The sequence below is a fragment of the Staurois parvus genome, unplaced genomic scaffold (genome assembly GCF_062004578.1).
Source record: "Staurois parvus isolate SC_StPar_1 unplaced genomic scaffold, SC_StPar_1.0 ptg002674l, whole genome shotgun sequence".
Classification (NCBI taxonomy): domain Eukaryota; kingdom Metazoa; phylum Chordata; class Amphibia; order Anura; family Ranidae; genus Staurois; species Staurois parvus.
This window is the reverse complement of record NW_028320470.1, coordinates 49,797-71,656: the sequence shown is the minus strand read 5'-3', so window position 1 is coordinate 71,656 and position 21,860 is coordinate 49,797. Positions and strand designations below refer to the sequence as shown.

Sequence of the window (21,860 nt, the reverse complement as noted above, 5' to 3'; positions counted from 1 at the left end):
CCTCCTCCTGTCGTGTGATTGTCCGGTCGGGGCTCCCCCTCCTCCTGTCGTGTGATTGTCCGGTCGGGGCTCCCCCTCCTCCTGTCGTGTGATTGTCCGGTCGGGGCTCCCCCTCCTCCTGTCGTGTGATTGTCCGGTCGGGGCTCCCCCTCCTCCTGTCGTGTGATTGTCCGGTCGGGGCTCCCCCTCCTCCTGTCGTGTGATTGGCCGGTCGGGGCTCCCCCTCCTCCTGTCGTGTGATTGGCCGGTCGGGGCTCCCCCTCCTCCTCCTGTCGTGTGATTGGCCGGTCGGGGCTCCCCCTCCTCCTCCTGTCGTGTGATTGGCCGGTCGGGGCTCCCCCTCCTCCTCCTGTCGTGTGATTGGCCGGTCGGGGCTCCCCCTCCTCCTCCTGTCGTGTGATTGGCCGGTCGGGGCTCCCCCTCCTCCTCCTGTCGTGTGATTGGCCGGTCGGGGCTCCCCCTCCTCCTGTCGTGTGATTGGCCGGTCGGGGCTCCCCCTCCTCCTGTCGTGTGATTGTCGGTCGGGGCTCCCCCTCCTCCTGTCGTGTGATTGTCCGGTCGGGGCTCCCCCTCCTCCTGTCGTGTGATTGTCCGGTCGGGGCTCCCCCTCCTCCTGACGTGTGATTGTCCGGTCGGGGCTCCCCCTCCTCCTGTCATGTGATTGGCTGGTCAGAGCTCCACCTCCTCCTGTCATGTGATTGGCCAGTCAGGACTGCTCACTGAGAAGTGGCAGGAATGCAGGCAGTGTCCCCAACCCCCCGATATATAGGTGAGATGTGTCCCGGGGTCACCTGTACATGGTGGAACTTCCTCCCCAACTGGCTGTGATATCGCGTCTCATTGTAGCCGACCATCACCGCGCTGCTGAGATTTCCAGACTTCGCCTCCTGCAATTCACAAACATCGATCATCATGGAGGGAGGGATGGGGGGGCACAGGAAGAGGGGCCGGAATTTCCCCCCCCCCCCAACCAACCCACCCACCCTCCCACATCTCCGGGTTGGTGGAACTCTCAGAGCCCTGACAGCAATGGAATGTTGGCCCCTCACACAGAAACGATCGGTCTAACAATGGAATGTTGGCCCCTCACACAGAAACGATCGGTCTAACAATGGAATGTTCGCCCCTCACACAGAAACGATCGGTCTAACAATGGAATGGTCGCCCCTCACACAGAAACGATCGGTCTAACAATGGAATGGTCGCCCCTCACACAGAAACGATCGGTCTAACAATGGAATGGTCGCCCCTCACACAGAAACGATCGGTCTAACAATGGAATGGTCGCCCCTCACACAGAAACGATCGGTCTAACAATGGAATGTTCGCCCCTCACACAGAAACGATCGGTCTAACAATGGAATGTTCGCCCCTCACACAGAAACGATCGGTCTAACAATGGAATGTTCGCCCCTCACACAAATTATCGGTCTAACAATGGAATGTTCGCCCCTCACACAGAAATGATCGGTCTAACAATGGAATGTTGGCCCCTCACACAGAAATGATCGGTCTAACAATGGAATGTTGGCCCCTCACACAGAAACGATCGGTCTAACAATGGAATGTTCGCCCCTCACACAGAAACGATCGGTCTAACAATGGAATGTTCGCCCCTCACACAGAAATGATCGGTCTAACAATGGAATGTTCGGTGTAACACTGAGAGACAGAATACAACAACAAATTCAGCAGAAATGCGTCTAACAAATGATGACGGATCTGCATGTTCATGAGGGAAAGAAGGATTTGATCCCCTTCACAAAACATGACTTAGTACTTGGTGGCCAATCCCTTGTTGGCCATCACAGAGGTCAGACATTTCCTGGAGTTGGCCCCCAGGTTCGCACACATCTCAGGAGGGATTTTGGCCCACTCCTCTTGGCAGATCCTCTCCAAGTCATGAAGGTTTGGTGGCTGACATTTGGCAACTCGAAATTTCAGCTCCTCCACAGATTTTCCATCGGATGAAGGTGTGGAGACTGGCTAGGCCACTCCAGGACCTTAATGTGCTTCTTCTTGAGCCGCTCCTTTGTTGCCTTGGCCGTGTGTTTTGGGTCATTGTCATGCTGGAACACCCATCCACCACCCATTTTCAATGCCCTGGCTGAGGATCATTGACAAGATCCTCACGTGTAGTTCTGGGATGATTCCTCACTGTTCTCATGATCATTGACACCCCACGAGGTGAGATCTTGCATGGTGCACCAGACCTAGGGAGACTGACACTTGTTTTGTGTTTCTTCCATTTGTGAATGATTGCACCAACTGTTGTCACCTTCTCACCAAGCTGCTTGGCCATAGTTTGGTAGCCCAGTCCAGCCTTGTGTAGGTCTACCATCTTGTCCCTGACATCCTTGGACAGCTCTTTGGTCTTTGCCATGGTGGAGAGTTTGGAATCTGATGGTTTGATGGCTCCTGTGGACAGGTGTCTTTTATACAGGTAACACAATGAGATTAGCAGCACTCCCTTTAAGAGACTGCTTCTAATCTCAGCTTGTTACCTGTATGAGAGACACCTGGGAGCCAGAAATCCTGCTGAATGATAGGGGATCAAATCCTTCTTTCCCTCATGAACATGCAGATCCGTCATCATTTGTTAGACGCATTTCTGCTGAATTTGTTGTTGTATTCTGTCTCTCAGTGTTACACCGAACATTCCATTGTTAGACCGATCGTTTCTGTGTGAGGGGCGAACATTCCATTGTTAGACCGATCGTTTCTGTGTGAGGGGCGAACGTTCCATTGTTAGACCGATTGTTTCTGTGTGAGGGGCGAACATTCCATTGTTAGACCGATCGTTTCTGTGTGAGGGGGAACATTCCATTGTTAGACCGATCATTTCTGTGTGAGGGGCGAACATTCCATTGTTGGAACCGATCGTTTCTGTGTGAGGGGCGAACATTCCATTGTTGGACCGATCGTTTCTGTGAGAGGGGCGAACATTCCATTGTTAGACCGATCGTTTCTGTGTGAGGGGCGAACATTCCATTGTTAGAGCGATCGTTTCTGTGTGAGGGGCGAACATTCCATTGTTAGAGCGATCGTTTCTGTGTGAGGGGCGAACATTCCATTGTTAGACCGATCGTTTCTGTGTGAGGGGCGAACATTCCATTGTTAGACCGATCATTTCTGTGTGAGGGGCGAACATTCCATTGTTAGACCGATCATTTCTGTGTGAGGGGCGAACATTCACCATGGGGGGGGGGCAATACGCATTTCCTGCACTGTACCCTCCCCCCATCATCCGATACCCCCTTCCTCCCCATGTATACCCTCCCCCATCGCCCGATACCCCCTTCCTCCCTAACCAACATCCAGTGCCCCCCCCCCCAGCCCTCATATTTAAATAAGGAATAATTTGTGCCAAATTCTCCCAGCTCCGCCCTAAACTGCATCACATGACTGTGGAAGTCTCCATATGTTGCTGCCATGACACACAGACCACGGGGTGGGATTACCGTCCAGGCATTCATCGGCCTCACTGTCCCTGTCACTTGTATGTTGATGGTTCCGTGTTGCTCCACTTTACATAGGAAGGTCTGTGGAATTAGAAAGGAACATATGATGTCACAGTCTGCCATCGCCGTGACATCACCCCCACCAGCCAATCACACCATACCTGGTTTCCTGGTGGTCTGGTGGACCTCTCTCGGGTCTGGGAATGGTCCGGCTCTTCACAGTTACCATTGGTGACCTGGAACATGGATTACATGTCATGTACATGTATGTCACAGCACTGACCTGCTGGATGTATGAAGCAATGTGCCGTGTCTTACCCAACGTGTCACACGGTAATCCCAGACAAGGCCATCCGCCTCCACGGCCAGAGCCATCACCGTGACACTGAACTCTGTGTGGACCAGGCTGGATCCCAGGTTCTGGATCTGCAAAGGGTTCAAATTGGGGGTCAGCCTAACAAGCATCCTACCTGGAATGTCCCGACCCCCAGGGGGCGCTAGTGGGGGCTACAGACGGGGCCATAGTGTCCGATCACGGCATCAATACCACGACCGGAGGGATGCAGGGAGGTACCTTCATTCCCCTTCCCATACACCCCCCCCCCCCATACACCCTCCCCCCCCCCCATACACCCTCCACCCATTACCTAATACCCCCCCCACCCATCACCTGATACCCCCCCACCCCATATATACCCTCCCCCCATCACCTGATACCCCCCACCCCATATATACCCTCCACCCATTACCCCCCCACCTCCTCATACCCCCCATATACACCCTCCCCCCATCACCTGATACCCCCCCCATATATACCCTCCATCACCTGATACCCCCCCATATATACCTTCCCATCACCTAATACCCCCACCTCCTCATAACCCCCATATATACTCTCCACCCATCACCTGATCCCTGCACCTCATCCTACCCTTCCATATATTTCCTCCACCCATTACCTGATACCCCCACCTCCTCATACCCTCCACCCATTACCTAATACCCCCCCCACCTCCTCATACCCCCCCATATACACCCTCTACCTATCACCTGATAACCCCCCCCATATACATCCTCCCCCCATCACCTGATACCCCCCCACCCCATATACATCCTCCCCCCATCACCTGATACCCCCCACCCCATATATACTCTCCACCCATCACCTGATCCCTGCACCTCATCCTACCCTTCCATATATTTCCTCCACCCATTACCTGATACCCCCACCTCCTCATACCCCCCCATATACACCCTCTACCTATCACCTGATAACCCCCCCCCATATACATCCTCCCCCCATCACCTGATACCCCCCACCCCATATATACCCTCCACCCATTACCTAATACCCCCCCTATACATCCTCCCCCCATCACCTGATACCCCCCACCCCATATATACCCTCCACCCATTACCTAATACCCCCCCCCCCATATATACCTTCCCATCACCTAATACCCCCACCTCCTCCTAACCCCCATATATACTCTCCACCCATCACCTGATCCCCGCACCTCATCCTACCCTTCCATATATTTCCTCCACCCATAACCTGATACCCCCACCTCCTCATACCATCTCCTCATACCCCCCCCCCCCCAACATATACCTTCCTCCCATAACCTGATACCCCCACCTCCTCATACCATCTCCTCATACCCCCCCCCCCCCAACATATACCTTCCTCCCATAACCTGATACCCCCACCTCCTCATACCATCTCCTCATACCCCCCCCCCCCCAACATATACCTTCCTCCCATAACCTGATACCCCCACCTCCTCATACCCCCCCATATCACCTGATAGCTCCTCATACCCCCCATATACAGTTGCAAGAAAAAGTATGTGACCCCCTTGGGATTACGTGGAGTTTTGCATGAATTGGGCATAAAATGTGCTCTGAACGTCATCTAAGTCACAACAATAGAAGAACACAGTCTGCTGAACATAATACTACACAAACATCAGATGTTGCCATGGTTTAATTGCACATAACATGTAAACATTCACAGTGCAGGGAGGAAAAAGTATGTGAACCTTTGGACTTAATAACTGGTTGACCCTCCTTTGGCAGCAATAACCCCAACCAAACGTTTCCTGTAGTTGCAGATCAGACCTGCACAACGATCTGGAGTCATTTTGGACCACTCCTCTTCACAAAACTGTGTCAGTGTAGCAATATTCTTGGGATGTCTGGTGTGAATCGCTCTCTTAAGGTCATGTCACAGCATTTCAATGGGGTTGAGGTCAGGACTCTGACTGGGCCACTCCAGAAGGCGTATTCTGTGCTGTTGCAGCCATTGTTTTGTTGAATGACTTGTATGCTTTGGGTCATCATTGTCCTGTTGCATCACCCATCCTCTGTGGAGCTTCAGTTGGCGGACAGATGGTCGTACGTTTTCCTGCAAAATGTCTTGATAAACTCTGGAATTCATTTTCCCATCAATGACAACAATCCGTCCAGCCCTGAGGCAGCAAAGCAGCCCCAAACCATGATGCTCCCTCCGCCATGTTTCACAGTGGGGATGAGGTTTTGATGTTGGTGTGCTGGGCCTTTTTTTCTCCACACATAGTGTTGTGTGTTCTTCCCAAACAACTCAATCTTGGTGTCATCTGTCTGCAGTATATTCTGCCAGTAGTGCTGTGGAACATACAGGTGCTCTTTTGCAAACTTCAAACGTGCTGCAATCTTCTTTTTGGCCAGCAATGGCTTCCTCCGTGGTGTCCTCCCATGTACTCCATTCTTGTTTCATGTTTTCCTGATTGTAGATGTGTCAACAAAAATGTTAGCATGTGCCAGAGATTTCTGTAGGTCTTTAGCTGACACTCTGGGATTCTTCTTTACCTCATGCAGCATTCTGCGCTGTGCTCTTGCAGTCATTTTTACAGGACGACCACGCCTAGGGAGAGTAGCAACAGTGCTAAACTTTCTCCATTTGTAGACAGTCTGTCTTACCGTGGACACAGGAACATCAAGCCTCAAGGAGATACTTTTGTAACCCTTTCCAGCTTCATGCAAGTCAACAATTCTTGATCGTAGGTCTTCTGACAGCTCTTTTCTGCTAGGCATGGTTCACATCAGACAGTGCTTCTTGAAACCAGTAAACCCAAAACAGGTGTCAGCAACACCTCCAATATCATCACACTGATTGGAGTCAAGGTTGGCTCACTCCTGGCTCCAATTAGCTCTGGGAGAAGTCATTAAGCTAGGGCCTCACATACTTTTTCCTCCCTGCGCTGTGAATGTTTACATGTTATGTGCAATTAAACCATGGCAACATCTAATGTTTGTGTAGTATTATGTTCAGCAGACTGTGTTCTTCTATTGTTGTGACTTAGATGACGTTCAGAGCACATTTTATGTCCAATTCATGCAAAACTCCACGGAATCCCAAGGGGTTCACATACTTTTTCTTGCAACTGTATACCCCCCCACATCACCTGATACCTCCACCTCCTCATACCCCCCCCCCATATATACCCCCCACATCACCTGATACCTCCACCTCCTCATACCCCCCCCATATATACCCCCCACATCACCTGATACCTCCACCTCCTCATACCCCCCCATATATACCCCCCCATATATACCCCCCCACATCACCTGATACCTCCACCTCCTCATACCCCCCCCATATATACCCCCCCCCCACATCACCTGATACCTCCACCTCCTCATACCCCCCCCCCACATCACCTGATGCCCCCACCTCCTCACACCCCCCCTCCCATATATATCTTTCCCCCCCTCCCATATATATCTTCCCCCCCCATCACCTGATGCCCCCACCTCCTCATACCCCCCCCATATATGCTCTCCACCCATTACCTGATACCCCCACCTCCTCATACCCCCCACACCCCCATATCCACCCTCCACCCATCACCTGATACTTTCACCTCATACCCCCCATATATACCTCCCCCCCCCCCATCACCTGATACCCGCACCCCCTCATGCCCCCCCCATATATACCCTCCACCTGATCCCTGCACCTCCTCATGCCCCCCCCATATATACCTTCCCCCCCATCACCTGATATCCCCACCTCCTCATACCCCCCCCCCCATATATCGTCCTCCCATCACCTGCTACCCGCACCTCCTCATACCCCCCCCATATATACCCTCCACCCATCACCTGCTACCCGCACCTCCTCATACCCCCCTATATATATATATATATATATCTATATCTTTCTCCCATCACCTGCTACCCCCACCTCCTCATACCCCCCCCCCCCCCCCCATATATATATCTTCCTCCCATCACCTGATACCCTTTTCTTCTACTATACACGCCCAACTATCCATTAGTGACTCTACTCCCCCTACACGCTCCCCTCCCCTCACCCGATACTCCCCCTACACGCTCCCCTCCCCTCACCCGATACTCCCCTTACACGCTCCCCTCCCCTCACCCGATACTCCCCCTACACGCTCCCCTCCCCTCACCCGATACTCCCCCTACACGCTCCGCTCTCACCCGCTACTCCCCCTACACGCTCCGCCCTCCTTCACCTGATATGCATGGGTCACATCACTCTGCTCCTCACCTGATACTCCCCCTACACGCTCCGCCCTCACCCCGCTACTCCCCGTACACGCTCCGCCCTCACCCGCTACTCCCCGTACACGCTCCGCCCTCCTTCACCTGATATGCATGGGTCACATCACTCTGCTCCTCTTTTTCGATGAATTGAAGATATTTCGTTGAGTTTTCCACCCTGTAAGGTGACAACATACATAGAACATGTACAGAGACATGAAGAACACATAAAGCCCAACACAGAGCTCTTCAGAACATGAGGGACACGTATGTACAAAATCCTCCTGACACATACACAGGTCACATGGGAAATGACCTATGAACAGACCTGCGACTGATGATGTTGATTGGATACAGGACGGGGACGTCTCGGGTCACCTTGTTCATCTTGCTGGTCTTGTTCCCATCGTTCTCACTGTCCAGTAATGAAAATATCAGCAAGTCAAACTTCTCCCCTCTTTAGTCCCCGAACCATTGGAAACCAACCAATAACAGGACTGAATGCATCTCCCCGCCCTCCTGTGAGCCACAGCCAATTACATGGAGTCAATGAGATGGCTACAATGAACTATGGCCTCTTCCACTCACCTGGTGACTTGAAAAGTTAGCTGGACCCGATCCGGCCAGGAGACATTGGCAACAATTCCAAACATGATGTGGATGTCGGCCTGTAAACCAGAATCACCATTCAGTTCCGTCATACCTGGAGCTCATCATTAACCATCCCGTCATTCCAGGACTCCCTCAGTCTTCTCTGAAGTCATTTCCAACCTTTCCAGGACCTTCATCTTCTTTCTTTGATTACTGCAGAAATCTCATATGTCCTGCATACATGTACCTCCGTACTGCTCCTCCAAACAACTCCCCCATACATGTCCTCCGTACTGCTCCTCCAAACAACTCCCCCATACATGTACCTCCGTACTGCTCCTCCAAACAACTCCCCCATACATGTCCTCCGTACTGCTCCTCCAAACAACTCCCCCATACATGTCCTCCGTACTGCTCCTCCAAACAACTCCCCCATACATGTACCTCCGTACTTCTCCTCCAAACAACTCCCCCATACATGTACCTCCGTATTCCTCCTCCAAACAACTCCCCCACACGTGTCCTCCGTATTCCTCCTCCAAACAACTCCCCCACACGTGTCCTCCGTATTCCTCCTCCAAACAACTCCCCCATACGTGTCCTCCGTATTCCTCCTCCAAACAACTCCCCCACACATGTACCTCCGTACTTCTCCAAACAACTCCCCCACACATGTACCTCCGTACTTCTCCAAACAACTCCCCCACACATGTACCTCCGTACTTCTCCAAACAACTCCCCCATACGTGTCCTCCGTACTGCTCCTCCAAAAAACTCCCCCACACGTGTCCTCCGTACTGCTCCTCCAAACAACTCCCCCACACGTGTCCTCCGTACTTCTCCTCCAAACAACTCCCCCACACGTGTCCTCCGTATTCCTCCTCCAAACAACTCTCCCACACGTGTCCCTCCGTATTCCTCCTCCAAACAACTCCCCCACACGTGTCCTCCGTATTCCTCCTCCAAACAACTCCCCCACAGGTGTCCTCCGTATTCCTCCTCCAAACAACTCCCCCACAGGTGTCCTCCGTACTTCTCCTCCAAACAACTCCCCCACACATGTACCTCCGTACTTCTCCTCCAAACAACTCCCCCACACATGTACCTCCGTACTTCTCCTCCAAACAACTCCCCATACGTGTCTTCCATATTCCTCCTCCGAACAACTCCCCCACACATGTACCTCCGTACTTCTCCTCCAAACAACTCCCCCACACATGTACCTCCGTACTTCTCCTCCAAACAACTCCCCCACACATGTACCTCCGTACTTCTCCTCCAAACAACTCCCCCACACATGTACCTCCGTACTTCTCCTCCAAACAACTCCCCCACACATGTACCTCCGTACTTCTCCTCCAAACAACTCCCCCACACATGTACCTCCGTACTTCTCCTCCAAACAACTCCCCCACACACGTACCTCCGTACTTCTCCAAACAACTCCCCCACACATGTACCTCCGTACTTCTCCTCCAAACAACTCCCCCACACATGTACCTCCGTACTTCTCCTCCACACAACTCCCCCACACATGTCCTCCGTATTCCTCCTCCAAACAACTCCCCCACACATGTCCTCCCTATTCCTCCTCCAAACAACTCCCCCATACATGTCCTCCGTATTCCTCCTCCAAACAACTCCCCCATACATGTCCTCCGTATTCCTCCTCCAAACTCCTCTTCCAAATATCTCCCTATACATGTCCTCAATGCATCTCCTCCATACTCCTCCTACAAACATCTCCCCCATTAAATATCCTTCAAACATCTCCTCTATACATCTATTCCATACATATCCTCCATACATCTCCTGCATACATGTCCTCCATACATGTCATCCAAACATCTCCTTCAAACGCCTCTTTCATACATCTCCTACATACATGTCCTCCATACATCTTCTCCATACATGTCCTCCATACATCTTCTCCATACATGTCCTCCATACATCTTCTCCATACATGTCCTCCATACATCTTCTCCATTAATGTCCTCCATACATCTTCTCCATTAATGTCCTCCATACATCTTCTCCATACATGTCCTCCATAAATCTCATCGAAACATCTCCTCCATACATCTCCTTCATGCATCTCCTTCATATATGTCCTCCACACCTCACCTTCCTCACCACCATCATTTGTATCTGATGTCTCTCCTCTATCTGCCTTCCTCTTGTATCAAATACACAATTCTCTTCCATTTCCTTCCCTGACTGTATCTCCTTCACACCTTCCCCTCCCGCTCTGCAGACTCACCCAGGAGGCCTGTCTCATGATAGGGTGACTGATATTACATGAGAGACTTTGGGTGTCTAAACCTTCACACAACAGTGGGATCCTCCGTGATGCCTTCAAAGAACAGGAAATGATGATTATTCCTCAAGAATAATGGATGATAAACAAAGCGTATGACTCAGTTGACCGATCAATCACATGACCTCAATCAGTACCTTTGTAATATTGACTTTGCGGAAAGACAGTCCAGTTGAGAAGGTGGCCCGAAGCTTTGCCCTCTGGGCATTTTCTCCCTTGTTCCAAAGTTTGAGAAACACTGAGAATGACGCTCCTTCCTCCACGACCAACTTTTCCATCCTGAAACAGACAATATATGTGATCCAGAGGAAAAGCTGCTCATCCCATCCTTCGTACATGGACATAAGATCGCTGAATTAGACATGAGCTTTGGGTCGAATGTGATTTCTGCCCAAAATCAGCCTTTTCGTGGTTTGGTGAACCCTGTACAACCTGGTCATATTTCGCCAGTTCGCCAGTCTGAATCCCCAACTGCTATATGTGGAGAAACTGGCCAGGGATCACGAGCAACATCATTGACCTATTAGGGTCATGACCATATTTGGTCAATGATGTCACCCAGGATTCCCTGGGACCATTGTTTACATTATAGCAGTGCTGGGGACTCTGTCATTTGGTGCCTGCAGTGTGGTGGAGCAACATTGTCTGGCAGCGGGTCACCATGGTGGTGGGGAAACATACTCAGGAGGTAGGTCATTGCAATTGATGATGGATCTAAATTGCTTTATGATCTGACTGACAATGGATTTCTATGGGGGGGGGGGGGGGCAGTGTTAAAAGTTCTTTATTGACAAGAAAAAAATGTAGACAGGGTGGGTGTCTTACTTTTAACTCTTTGTGGGACTGGCCAAGGTGTACCAATGTACCACTCTACTCGTTCCCGTGGGAGAGATGTCTGATGCTCCCCCTCCACCAAGCCCCACATCCTGTTTCCGATATCCCCCAAGCATGTTCTTTCAAGGATTTGTGTATTTTCAATGTTAAGTCGCATGAAAAGAACCATCGAGGTTTCTGATATCGCTTTATAAATGATATGGCATATCAAGGGGACCTTACGAAACGATGCAGATCTCAGATAAACCCAAAACCACAGGAGTCCCATGAATATTTAGTGGGACTTCAGAAACCTGAGACTTGGAGCTACAAGAGGAGTTGTGTGCGGCTCCCTTGGGACGTGGACTATTCGACCGTGGACAATGGATACTCAACAAACAACAGAGACTTTAGGACTGCCAATCCACCGAGTCTGTTCCTCCAGCTGGCAGAGGACACTCATTACAGAGTCATCTTCCAGCATTGTGGAGAAACGCCAACATCTGAAGGAAAATCAATGGCAGAGTCCGACTTCCTGGAACCTTTCCACAAATGGCTGGAATGTACGGAGAGGTCAAAGGAAAGTGAATGTATTTCAATGAGAAGACAAATCGTATGATTCCTTTGGAGCGCTACTGGAAAATGAGAAGTATAACACGATAAACGTCGTCAACGTATCCATGTATAGGACATCTTACTGTCTGAAGGACTCCGTGATGACCACAAATATAGTGCCACGGATTACCAGAACACCTAAAGCAGGAAATACGGCTTCTCATAATACGGGTTCAGAAATGCACAATGAAGTGATAGTTCTCCAGATAATACCGAAAAAATTGTTCTCTGGATAAATCACACACAACAAATATCACAAAATGATAGTACAGTGATGACTATGAGCAGGGGCGGACTGACCACTTGGAAACTTGGGCACCGCCCGAGGGCCCGGGGTCAGTAGGGGACCCCGTCATCTCCTATTGCCCGGGGGCCCCATGAGTTGTCAGCCTGCCCCTGACTATGAGGATAGATAACAGCATACACACTGAGGACTGCGCCTGTCCACACTTTTACAGGGATATCTGAACAAAGCACATCCCTCTACAGTGTGTCCTTGTCTCAGTCCAAAGCACTGAGTGTCATTTCTGTCTGATGCCTCATTCCTCTGCTATCAGCATGAGTCCCTTCTGGCAGTTTTTCCTGACACCAAGAGAAAAGTGGTGACAGGGGAGGGAGCGCCAGCACACAGCCTGTGATTGACAGCCTCAGCTCTGCTCCTGTGTGACGGGAGGTGTCCCTTTCCTCCAATCAGCTCTCCTCACTGAAGTTACTTCAGTTCCCACCCCTGCTTTTCAGAGCTGAGAGATCCAGTGTAAATTCGGCACTTTGAATGGATGGAGGGGACAGACAGCTGCAGATAAACGGGTACAACGTGTGTAGGAGGATTTGTTCCATCTCTGTGTATCCCCTGAGGCCGGTCACTGCACTGGTTGAATTGAATAAATCGAATGTTATTTCCTGAAGACCTAAAATAGGAATTCCGACCAGCAGGTTATACTACTGAAGTTCCTCCCAGCCAGGTGTCAGTAAATATTCTGAATGACACCCTCCAGGCTGCCTGAGACAAGGAACGTTTGGGTATAAAAAGGGAAGTTCAGGAATGAATGGGATGATCGTTATCAGGATCAGCTTCATCACTCGCCACCCAACGGACCATCATCTCCATCACCGAGCCTTCCAACAAGACGAATGCTCTCAATCTACGGCTCTGTCCATCGATCTCCCCGAGAGGCCTCCACACCTCCTCTGCAGGTCATCACACAAGTGGCCTGCTACCCCCGGCTGTGGCTCCATGACCCCCCGCCTGTGGCTCCGTGACCCCCCCGGCTGTGGCTCCGTGACCCCCCCGCCTGTGGCTCCACGACCCCCCCGCCTGTGGCTCCACGACCCCCCGCCTGTGGCTCCATGACCCTTCACAAACATCTTTATTGGTAAACTTTACATTTATTAACTACTTTGCAACATTTTCCTCTCACTTCCGAAGGCAGCTGTGAATTTCAGTTTCTTGTGGGAGATTTTGGCATTAAATCCTATTCAAAGGTAAATTCACCACCTGAGGAATCCGGGAAGATTCAGAGGGAAGGTCTGCTATGGTGGACCTTGTTGTCTGCCAGTATAGGCCCATTCCTAAGGCAGGAGTGATGGTACCTTCTGAATGAAAAATATACCCCGAGGTCATCCCAGAGGACAAGGGGGCGCTCTTCACGTCTGGAGGAAAAGAAATGTCATCTCCAAACACGGAAAGGTTTCTTCACAGTAAGAGCTGTGAGAATGTGGAATAGACTCCCTCCAGAGTTGGTTGTGGCCAGCTCAGTGGATTGCTGTAGGAAAGTCCTGGATTCTTTCTTGGATACACAGAATATAACTGGATAGAACATTTATAGGGGAAGGTGATCCCGGGAATATCCGATTATTGATCCCGGGAATATCCGATTATTGATCCCGGGAATATCCGATTGCCTCTCGGGGGGTCAGGAAGGAATTTTTGCCCTGCAGGAGGAGATTGGATCGTGCTTTGCTGGGTATTTGCCTTCCTCTGGATCCACTGTGGGTGGAGGATTATAAGTTTTTTTTTCTATGGTTGAACTGGATGGACTTTTGTCTTTTTTCAGCCAGACTAACTATGGAACGATCATCTGCTGCATCCTCGATTCCTCGGCCTAATCTTTAGGCGTACAAATGATTGTGGGAGTCATGTGACATTTATTGAACGTGTCCATATTTTGTGATAAATCAGACGGAGGTACAATATGTGATTGTTAGTGACTTGATTGGTGCAGAAATTGTTATTTTATCGCTACGTTGTCTATATTCCATACAAATGTGCTACAAAACCTCTACAGAGTAACCCTCCCGAAGGTAAAGAAGCCCGCGGGGTCCATCTCTCCATTCTATCGAACAATTCCTTGATATTGCTGACTTCATTCATTGGTCGAACTTCCTGACACATCACCCTCCACTGTACAGCAACAAAAACATCCAAACCAGAAGGCGCACCAGCCTGGCGCATGACCGCCATGTTACCTTTATTAGAACAAAAAGCAGATGTGGACTCAAAGGACATGAAACAAATGGCACGTCCATCCCCTCCTCCTCAGCCCATTGGCTCTGATGAAGAGGGGGTCGCCCCTCGAAACGCGTCAGTCTTATGGATCCCAAAAGGGACTCGTCCAGGAGATGTATGTACCGTCTGATGGACGCGCCATTCCTTTCACGTGCCGTCTGACGGACGCGCCATTCCTTTCACGTGCCGTCTGATGGACGCGCCATTCCTTTCACGTACAGCCTGACGGACGCGCCATTCCTTTCACGTACCGTCTGATGGACGCGCCATTCCTTTCACGTACCGTCTGATGGACGCGCCATTCCTTTCACGTGCCGTCTGACGGACGCGCCATTCCTTTCACGTGCCGTCTGATGGACGCGCCATTCCTTTCACGTACAGCCTGACGGACGCGCCATTCCTTTCACGTACCGTCTGATGGACGCGCCATTCCTTTCACGTACCGTCTGATGGACGCGCCATTCCTTTCACGTACAGCCTGACGGACGCGTCATTCCTTTCACGTACCGCCTGACGGACGCGCCATTCCTTTCACGTACCGCCTGACGGACGCGCCATACCTTTCACGTACCGTCTGACGGACGCGCCATTCCTTTCACGTGCCGCCTGACGGACGCGCCATTCCTTTCACATATCGTCTGACAGACGCGCCATTCCTTTCACGTGCCGCCTGACGGACGCGCCATTCCTTTCACGTATCCTCTGACGGACGCGCCATTCCTTTCACGTATCGTCTGACGGACGCGCCATTCCTTTCACGTGCCGCCTGACGGACGCGCCATTCCTTTCACGTGCCGCCTGACGGACGCGCCATTCCTTTCACGTATCGTCTGACGGACGCGCCATTCCTTTCACGTGCCGCCTGACGGACGCGCCATTCCTTTCACGTATCCTCTGACGGACGCGCCATTCCTTTCACGTGCCGCCTGACGGACGCGCCATTCCTTTCACGTGCCGCCTGACGGACGCGCCATTCCTTTCACGTATCGTCTGACGGACGCGCCATTCCTTTCACGTGCCGCCTGACGGACGCGCCATTCCTTTCACGTGCCGCCTGACGGACGCGCCATTCCTTTCACGTATCGTCTGACGGACGCGCCATTCCTTTCACGTGCCGCCTGACGGACGCGCCATTCCTTTCACGTGCCGCCTGACGGACGCGCCATTCCTTTCACGTGCCGCCTGACGGACGCGCCATTCCTTTCACGTATCGTCTGACGGACGCGCCATTCCTTTCACGTGCCGCCTGACGGACGCGCCATTCCTTTCACGTGCCGCCTGACGGACGCGCCATTCCTTTCACGTGCCGCCTGACGGACGCGCCATTCCTTTCACGTATCGTCTGACGGACGCGCCATTCCTTTCACGTGCCGCCTGACGGACGCGCCATTCCTTTCACGTGCCGCCTGACGGACGCGCCATTCCTTTCATGTATCGTCTGACGGACACGCCATTCCCTTCACGTGCCGCCTGACGGACGCGCCATTCCTTTCACGTGCCGCCTGACGGACGCGCCATTCCTTTCACGTATCGTCTGACGGACGCGCCATTCCTTTCACGTATCGTCTGACGGATGCGCCATTCCCTTTCACGTGCCGCCTGACGGACGCGCCATTCCTTTCACGTATCGTCTGATGGACGCGTCATTCCTTTCACGTGCCGCCTGACGGACGCGCCATTCCTTTCACGTGCCGCCTGAAGGACGCGCCATTCCTTTCACGTACCGCCTGACGGACGCGCCATTCCTTTCACGTACCTTCTGACGGACGCGCCATTTCTTTCACGTACCGTCTGACGGACGCGCCATTCCTTTCACGTACCGCCTGACGGACGCGCCATTCCTTTCACGTATCGTCTGACGGACGCGTCATTCCTTTCACGTGCCGCCTGACGGACGCGCCATTCCTTTCACGTGCCGCCTGAAGGACGCGCCATTCCTTTCACGTGCCGCCTGACGGACGCGCCATTCCTTTCACGTACCGCCTGACGGACGCGCCATTCCTTTCACGTACCTTCTGACGGACGCGCCATTCCTTTCACGTACCGTCTGACGGACGCGCCATTCCTTTCACGTACCGCCTGACGGACGCGCCATTCCTTTCACGTACAGCCTGACGGACGCGTCATTCCTTTCACGTACCGTCTGACGGACGCGTCATTCCTTTCACGTACCGCCTGACGGACGCGTCATTCCTTTCACGTGCCGCCTGACGGACGCGTCATTCCTTTCACGTGCCGTCTGACGGACGCCTCATTCCTTTTACGTACCGCCTGACGGACGCGCCATTCCTTTCACGTACCGTCTGACGGACGCCTCATTCCTTTTACGTACCGCCTGACGGACGCGCCATTCCTTTCACGTACCGTCTGACGGACGCCTCATTCCTTTTACGTACCGCCTGACGGACGCGCCATTCCTTTCACGTACCGTCTGATGGACGCGTCATTCCTTTCACGTACCGTCTGATGGACGCGTCATTCCTTTCACGTACCGTCTGACGGACGCGCCATTCCTTTCACGTACCGCCTGATGGACGCGTCATTCCTTTCATGTCCTTTGTGAGCACACATCTGCTTTTTATTCCAATAAAGGTAATATTGAGGTCATGCGCTAGGCTGGTACACCTTCTGTTTTTGGTGTTTTCAAAGTTGCATCTCCGGTTTCCCCTGACCTGTTGGAGGGCAGCATAGCCGGTGCCATCTTTGACCTACTCCAAGGCCATTCTCTCTGTTAACAGTCCCATGGTGCCAACACATTGCTCTTGAGCGCAGGAGGTGCTTTCCTTGTTTATTAAACGTATGCCCTATTTCAGTGCCAAGCTCTCCATGCTTTGTTGTACCAATAGATTACCTTTGGTGTTCACAGACTTCCAGTTGGTTTCCCTGAACCTCCCATGAACTGATCCCCACACTGGATCACTGTAGGGTCTGATCTGGGCTCAGAGAACCGGAATATCTGAATGGATGCTGACCATACCATAGAGGCTGTAGACCCAACCCATAGCCAGGATCTCCTCCACAGCGACTCGGCAGGCCTGGAGTACATTTATGGTCTGGTGACAACGTGGTACTTACGATAGATCTAGGTGGAAGTCGGGCTCACAGCTTTCTCCACTGCCACAGAACTGGAAGGGAATCTACAGGGAGGCAGAAAAGACGTCATGTGATATATCGGGTATATACACCCAATGGCCACTAACACACAATGCCAAAGTGCAACCCCGAGCAGACAACATGCAGACGTGGTCAAAGGCCACCCATTGGAATGGAGAAAAGTAGTAATTACTGGTGGCAGACTTGGTTGTAGCGTCTCAGAAGCTGCGATTTCACACATTACCATCTCTAGAGGTAACAGAGAACATATGACTGGCAGCTCTGTGGTGAGAACACCTTGTTATTGGGGGAGAGCAAACGGGTGGACTGGTGCAGGCCGACAGGAAGTCCATGGGGCCCCCGATAACTGCTCTTTACCTATTTAAGGGCCCAGCCTTTTTCTCACACTTTTTGTTTACATGTAACAATCAGTCATTTTTGCTGGAAATCTCAGAACCCCAATTACCAATCATAGATTTTTTTTTTAGCAGAGGCCCTAGAGAATAAAATGGCGGTCTTTGCAATTTCTTATGACACACGGTATTTGCGCAGCGTTTTTTCAAACACAATTTTAATCAATTTAAAAAAAAAAAAAAACACACAATATATACCCCAATTTGTTTTTGTAAAATATGAAAGATGACGTTACGCCGAGTTAATAAATACCCAACACTTTAAAATTGCGCACGCTCGTGAAATGGCGCCAATCTACGGTACTTAACCATTTCAATACCGGGCAATTTTCCCCCTTCCTGCCCCCAGGCCATTTTTCAGGTTTCAGCACTCTCACACTTTGAATGACAATTGAGCGGTCATACAACATTGTACCCAAACTAAAATGTTATCATTTTCTTCACACACCTAGAGCTTTCTTTGGTGGTATTTAATCACTGCTGGGGTTTTTATTTTTTGCTAAATTAACAAAAAAAGACCAAAAATTTTGAAAAAAAAAACACATTTTTCTTTGTTTCGGTTATAAAAGTTTACAAATAAATAATTGTTCTTCATAAATTTAGGCCGAGATGTATTCTGCTCCATGTCTTTGGTGAGAATAACCCAAATTAGGATGTATTATTTAGTTTGTAGGAAAGTTATAGAGTTCACAAACTATGGTATAGATCTGAATATTGATCAATCCTGAAGTACTGACAGCCAATCTAATTTCTTGAGGTCCAAGAATGTCAGAACAGTACAGATATCCCCCAAATGTCAGGACGGTACAGATGTCCCCCAAATGTCAGGACGGTACAGATATCCCCCAAATGTCAGGACAGTACAGACATCCCCCCAAATGTCAGGACAGTACAGATATCCCCCAAATGTCAGGACGGTACAGATATCCCCCAAATGTCAGGACAGTACAGATATCCCCCAAATGTCTGGACAGTACAGATATCCCCCAAATGTCAGGACAGTACAGATATCCCCCAAATGTCAGGACGGTACAGATATCCCCCAAATGTCAGAACAGTACAGATATCCCCCAAATGACCCCTTTTTGCAGAGCAGACAGCCTGAAGTACTTCATAAGAGGCATGGCGAGTTTTTTGAAGTTGTATTTTTATGTCATAATTTTTCGGAAAATGAAAAAATTAAAAAAATTATTTTCACTGTTTTTTTTTTTACATACTGTCACCAGTGCAGTACAGCGTCATCATATAACTGGCATGGCGGTGATCAGGGACACTGACTGGTGACAGTATGAAAAAAAAAATATATATATTATTTTTTTATTATATTTAATTTTTTATTACATTTTTTTTTATTTTTTTTAAGATTTTTTTTTCATATTTTACTATGACCAAAGTAGTACAATGTTACCATAGTAACATTGTACTACTTTGGGGAAGTGATCAGTATTTTTTTTTTTTTTTTTTTTTACACAATTTGCTTATAGCGAAGAATTACTTTCCTCTCAGCAAGCATTTACCTCAATGACATCGATTCATTCAGCTTTTTTTTTTTTTTTTTTGTGCTTAGCTGTGATTTGGTCACAGCTAATCACATGACATGTGCATGTGACCTGCTGTGACCATTCACAGCTAGGCACTAGTATACAATGGATGGCATCATGAATGAAGCCATCCATTGTATACAACTGTCATGTGACCTGCTGTGATTGGTCACAGCAGGTCACATGGTACCAGCAACGGGAGCCGGTACTCGGATCTGTCATCGGCCGTGTCCGAGGTGCACGGCCCGTGACAGATCCCGCTGCTGCGCCGCTCTGCATTACCGCAAACTGCGCATGTGCGGGAGCACGCCAAATGGCGTGCACCCGGAATGGAGGAGCACATCTGAAGCGACCAAACGGCCATTGGCCAAAAATCTCCATAGGTGACGCTTTAAAATTTCTACAGGTTAGCAGTTTAGAATGACGGAGGAGCTCTAGTGCTAGAATGATCGCTCTCGCTCCGATGTTCGCTGCAATATCTCACGTGTGTGGTGTGAACATCATTTACATATGTGGGCGTGACCTATCTATGCGTTCACCACTGCATGCGTGCACAGAGGGATGGGGGCGCTTTGATTTTTTTTTTTTTTTAATTATGAGTGGATTCCATCTTTTCTTCACTCACCTCTGTGTCTTGCTGCTGCCAGCGCCGGAGCGCCGGAGCTCCTGATCATGCAGGTAAGACCAGGAACCATCAGGAAGCGGGGGGAGGGGGACCCCTCCTGCGCTTTTAAAAGTGATCCTGTGCCGAATCCGCCACTTGGATCACTTTTATAAGAAAGTCCAGTGCCTGAGGAAAACATTATTAGCGGGGTCATGGCATCCAGCTGCAGCCATACTCCCGGTATCAAATGTCAAAACATGACGTATTGTCCCGGTTAGGCGGTCGGCAAGTGGTGACAGCAGTGCTGAAGGCCGTCTCAATACACACAACATGAGGAACCTTGAAGGTCAACAACTAGAAGACCACCCTGGGCTCCTCTCCAGTAAATGAGGCCACAGGGGCCACCAGATCTCCAGCATTGATGGAATGAAGATTGGAAGAACATTGTCTGTTCAATCTTGATATCTGCTATGACAAGCAGATGGAGGTTCAGGATTTGGGGAACACACCATGAGCCCATGGATCCATCTTGTCTGGTGTCAGTGGTTCAGGCAGGTCATACAATAATGGTTTGGTACTGTTTTCTGTGTTGGCCCACTGTGAAGGCCACTCAGTGACCACAAGAGATGCCACACTTACCTGGGTGCTGGCTATGAGACTGCTGGATGGAGAGAGAAGCCAACGAGAGACATTTGGGACCTGAGAGGCCGTAAGAGACACCAACACAGAAGAGCTGTCCTCCAGAGAACAATCCTGAGACAGATGGAGACATCAGTCACAATGCAGGACAAGAAATCTTGTGAACACCAGTCCCATAACATAAGATGAGATTCTGGACAATTCCCCAACTATCATAATGACCCCCATCAAGGGTGACCTATCAGAGGGACAGAGATAACATGACCACATCTCTTACCAGAAGGGAAATGCTGTGATTCCAGCACACACGCTGAGCCACTCCAAGAACAATGGTCTCTGTCTTCTCCCTCTGACTGTTTGGGAAGGACATTCGGTTGACAAAGCGCCCAGAATCCAGAGTTACCGAGTACTGGAGAGAGACATTCAGGGGCCCTAAAAGAGAGAAGACCAGGTGGTGACCAGGGGCTCTGAGATAGAAAGACTGTGCCTGGGGAACTGGAGACCCCAATACTGGGACCTATTGGAGTGTTCAGGAGAGAGACCTTCAGGGATCCTGAAAAGGGAAGTAATGGGGGATTCTAATAGAGAGAGAAGAAAGGAGAGTTATAGAGGGGGAGTGGCTCTTAGAGATAAATCAGGAGAGTAACCAGGGGTTCTTAAAGATGGGAGGGAGATGGGGGGAGGAAAGTAGAGCAATGGGGGTCATCATA

At 50.5% G+C, this 21,860-nt stretch overlaps 1 protein-coding gene across 1 annotated transcript in view; it reads right to left on the bottom strand.

The window, feature by feature from the left end:
* Positions 1-791: 791 nt before the first annotated feature.
* The window catches only part of LOC149429979 (integrin alpha-L-like), a gene marked incomplete at its 3' end in the record, with an annotated part of 62,161 nt that continues 41,092 nt past the window's right edge, over positions 792-21,860 (bottom strand). Inside the window, exons 18-29 of the mRNA XM_089666289.1 lie at positions 21,428-21,582; positions 21,151-21,264; positions 17,936-17,997; positions 11,064-11,205; positions 10,870-10,962; positions 8,607-8,686; positions 8,347-8,433; positions 8,124-8,196; positions 3,780-3,887; positions 3,623-3,697; positions 3,462-3,542; positions 792-887 (exon numbers count right to left, since the gene is read on the bottom strand). Coding sequence (XP_089522415.1) covers positions 792-887; positions 3,462-3,542; positions 3,623-3,697; positions 3,780-3,887; positions 8,124-8,196; positions 8,347-8,433; positions 8,607-8,686; positions 10,870-10,962; positions 11,064-11,205; positions 17,936-17,997; positions 21,151-21,264; positions 21,428-21,582 — 1,166 coding nt within the window. The remainder of the gene's footprint in view (positions 888-3,461; positions 3,543-3,622; positions 3,698-3,779; positions 3,888-8,123; positions 8,197-8,346; positions 8,434-8,606; positions 8,687-10,869; positions 10,963-11,063; positions 11,206-17,935; positions 17,998-21,150; positions 21,265-21,427; positions 21,583-21,860) is intronic.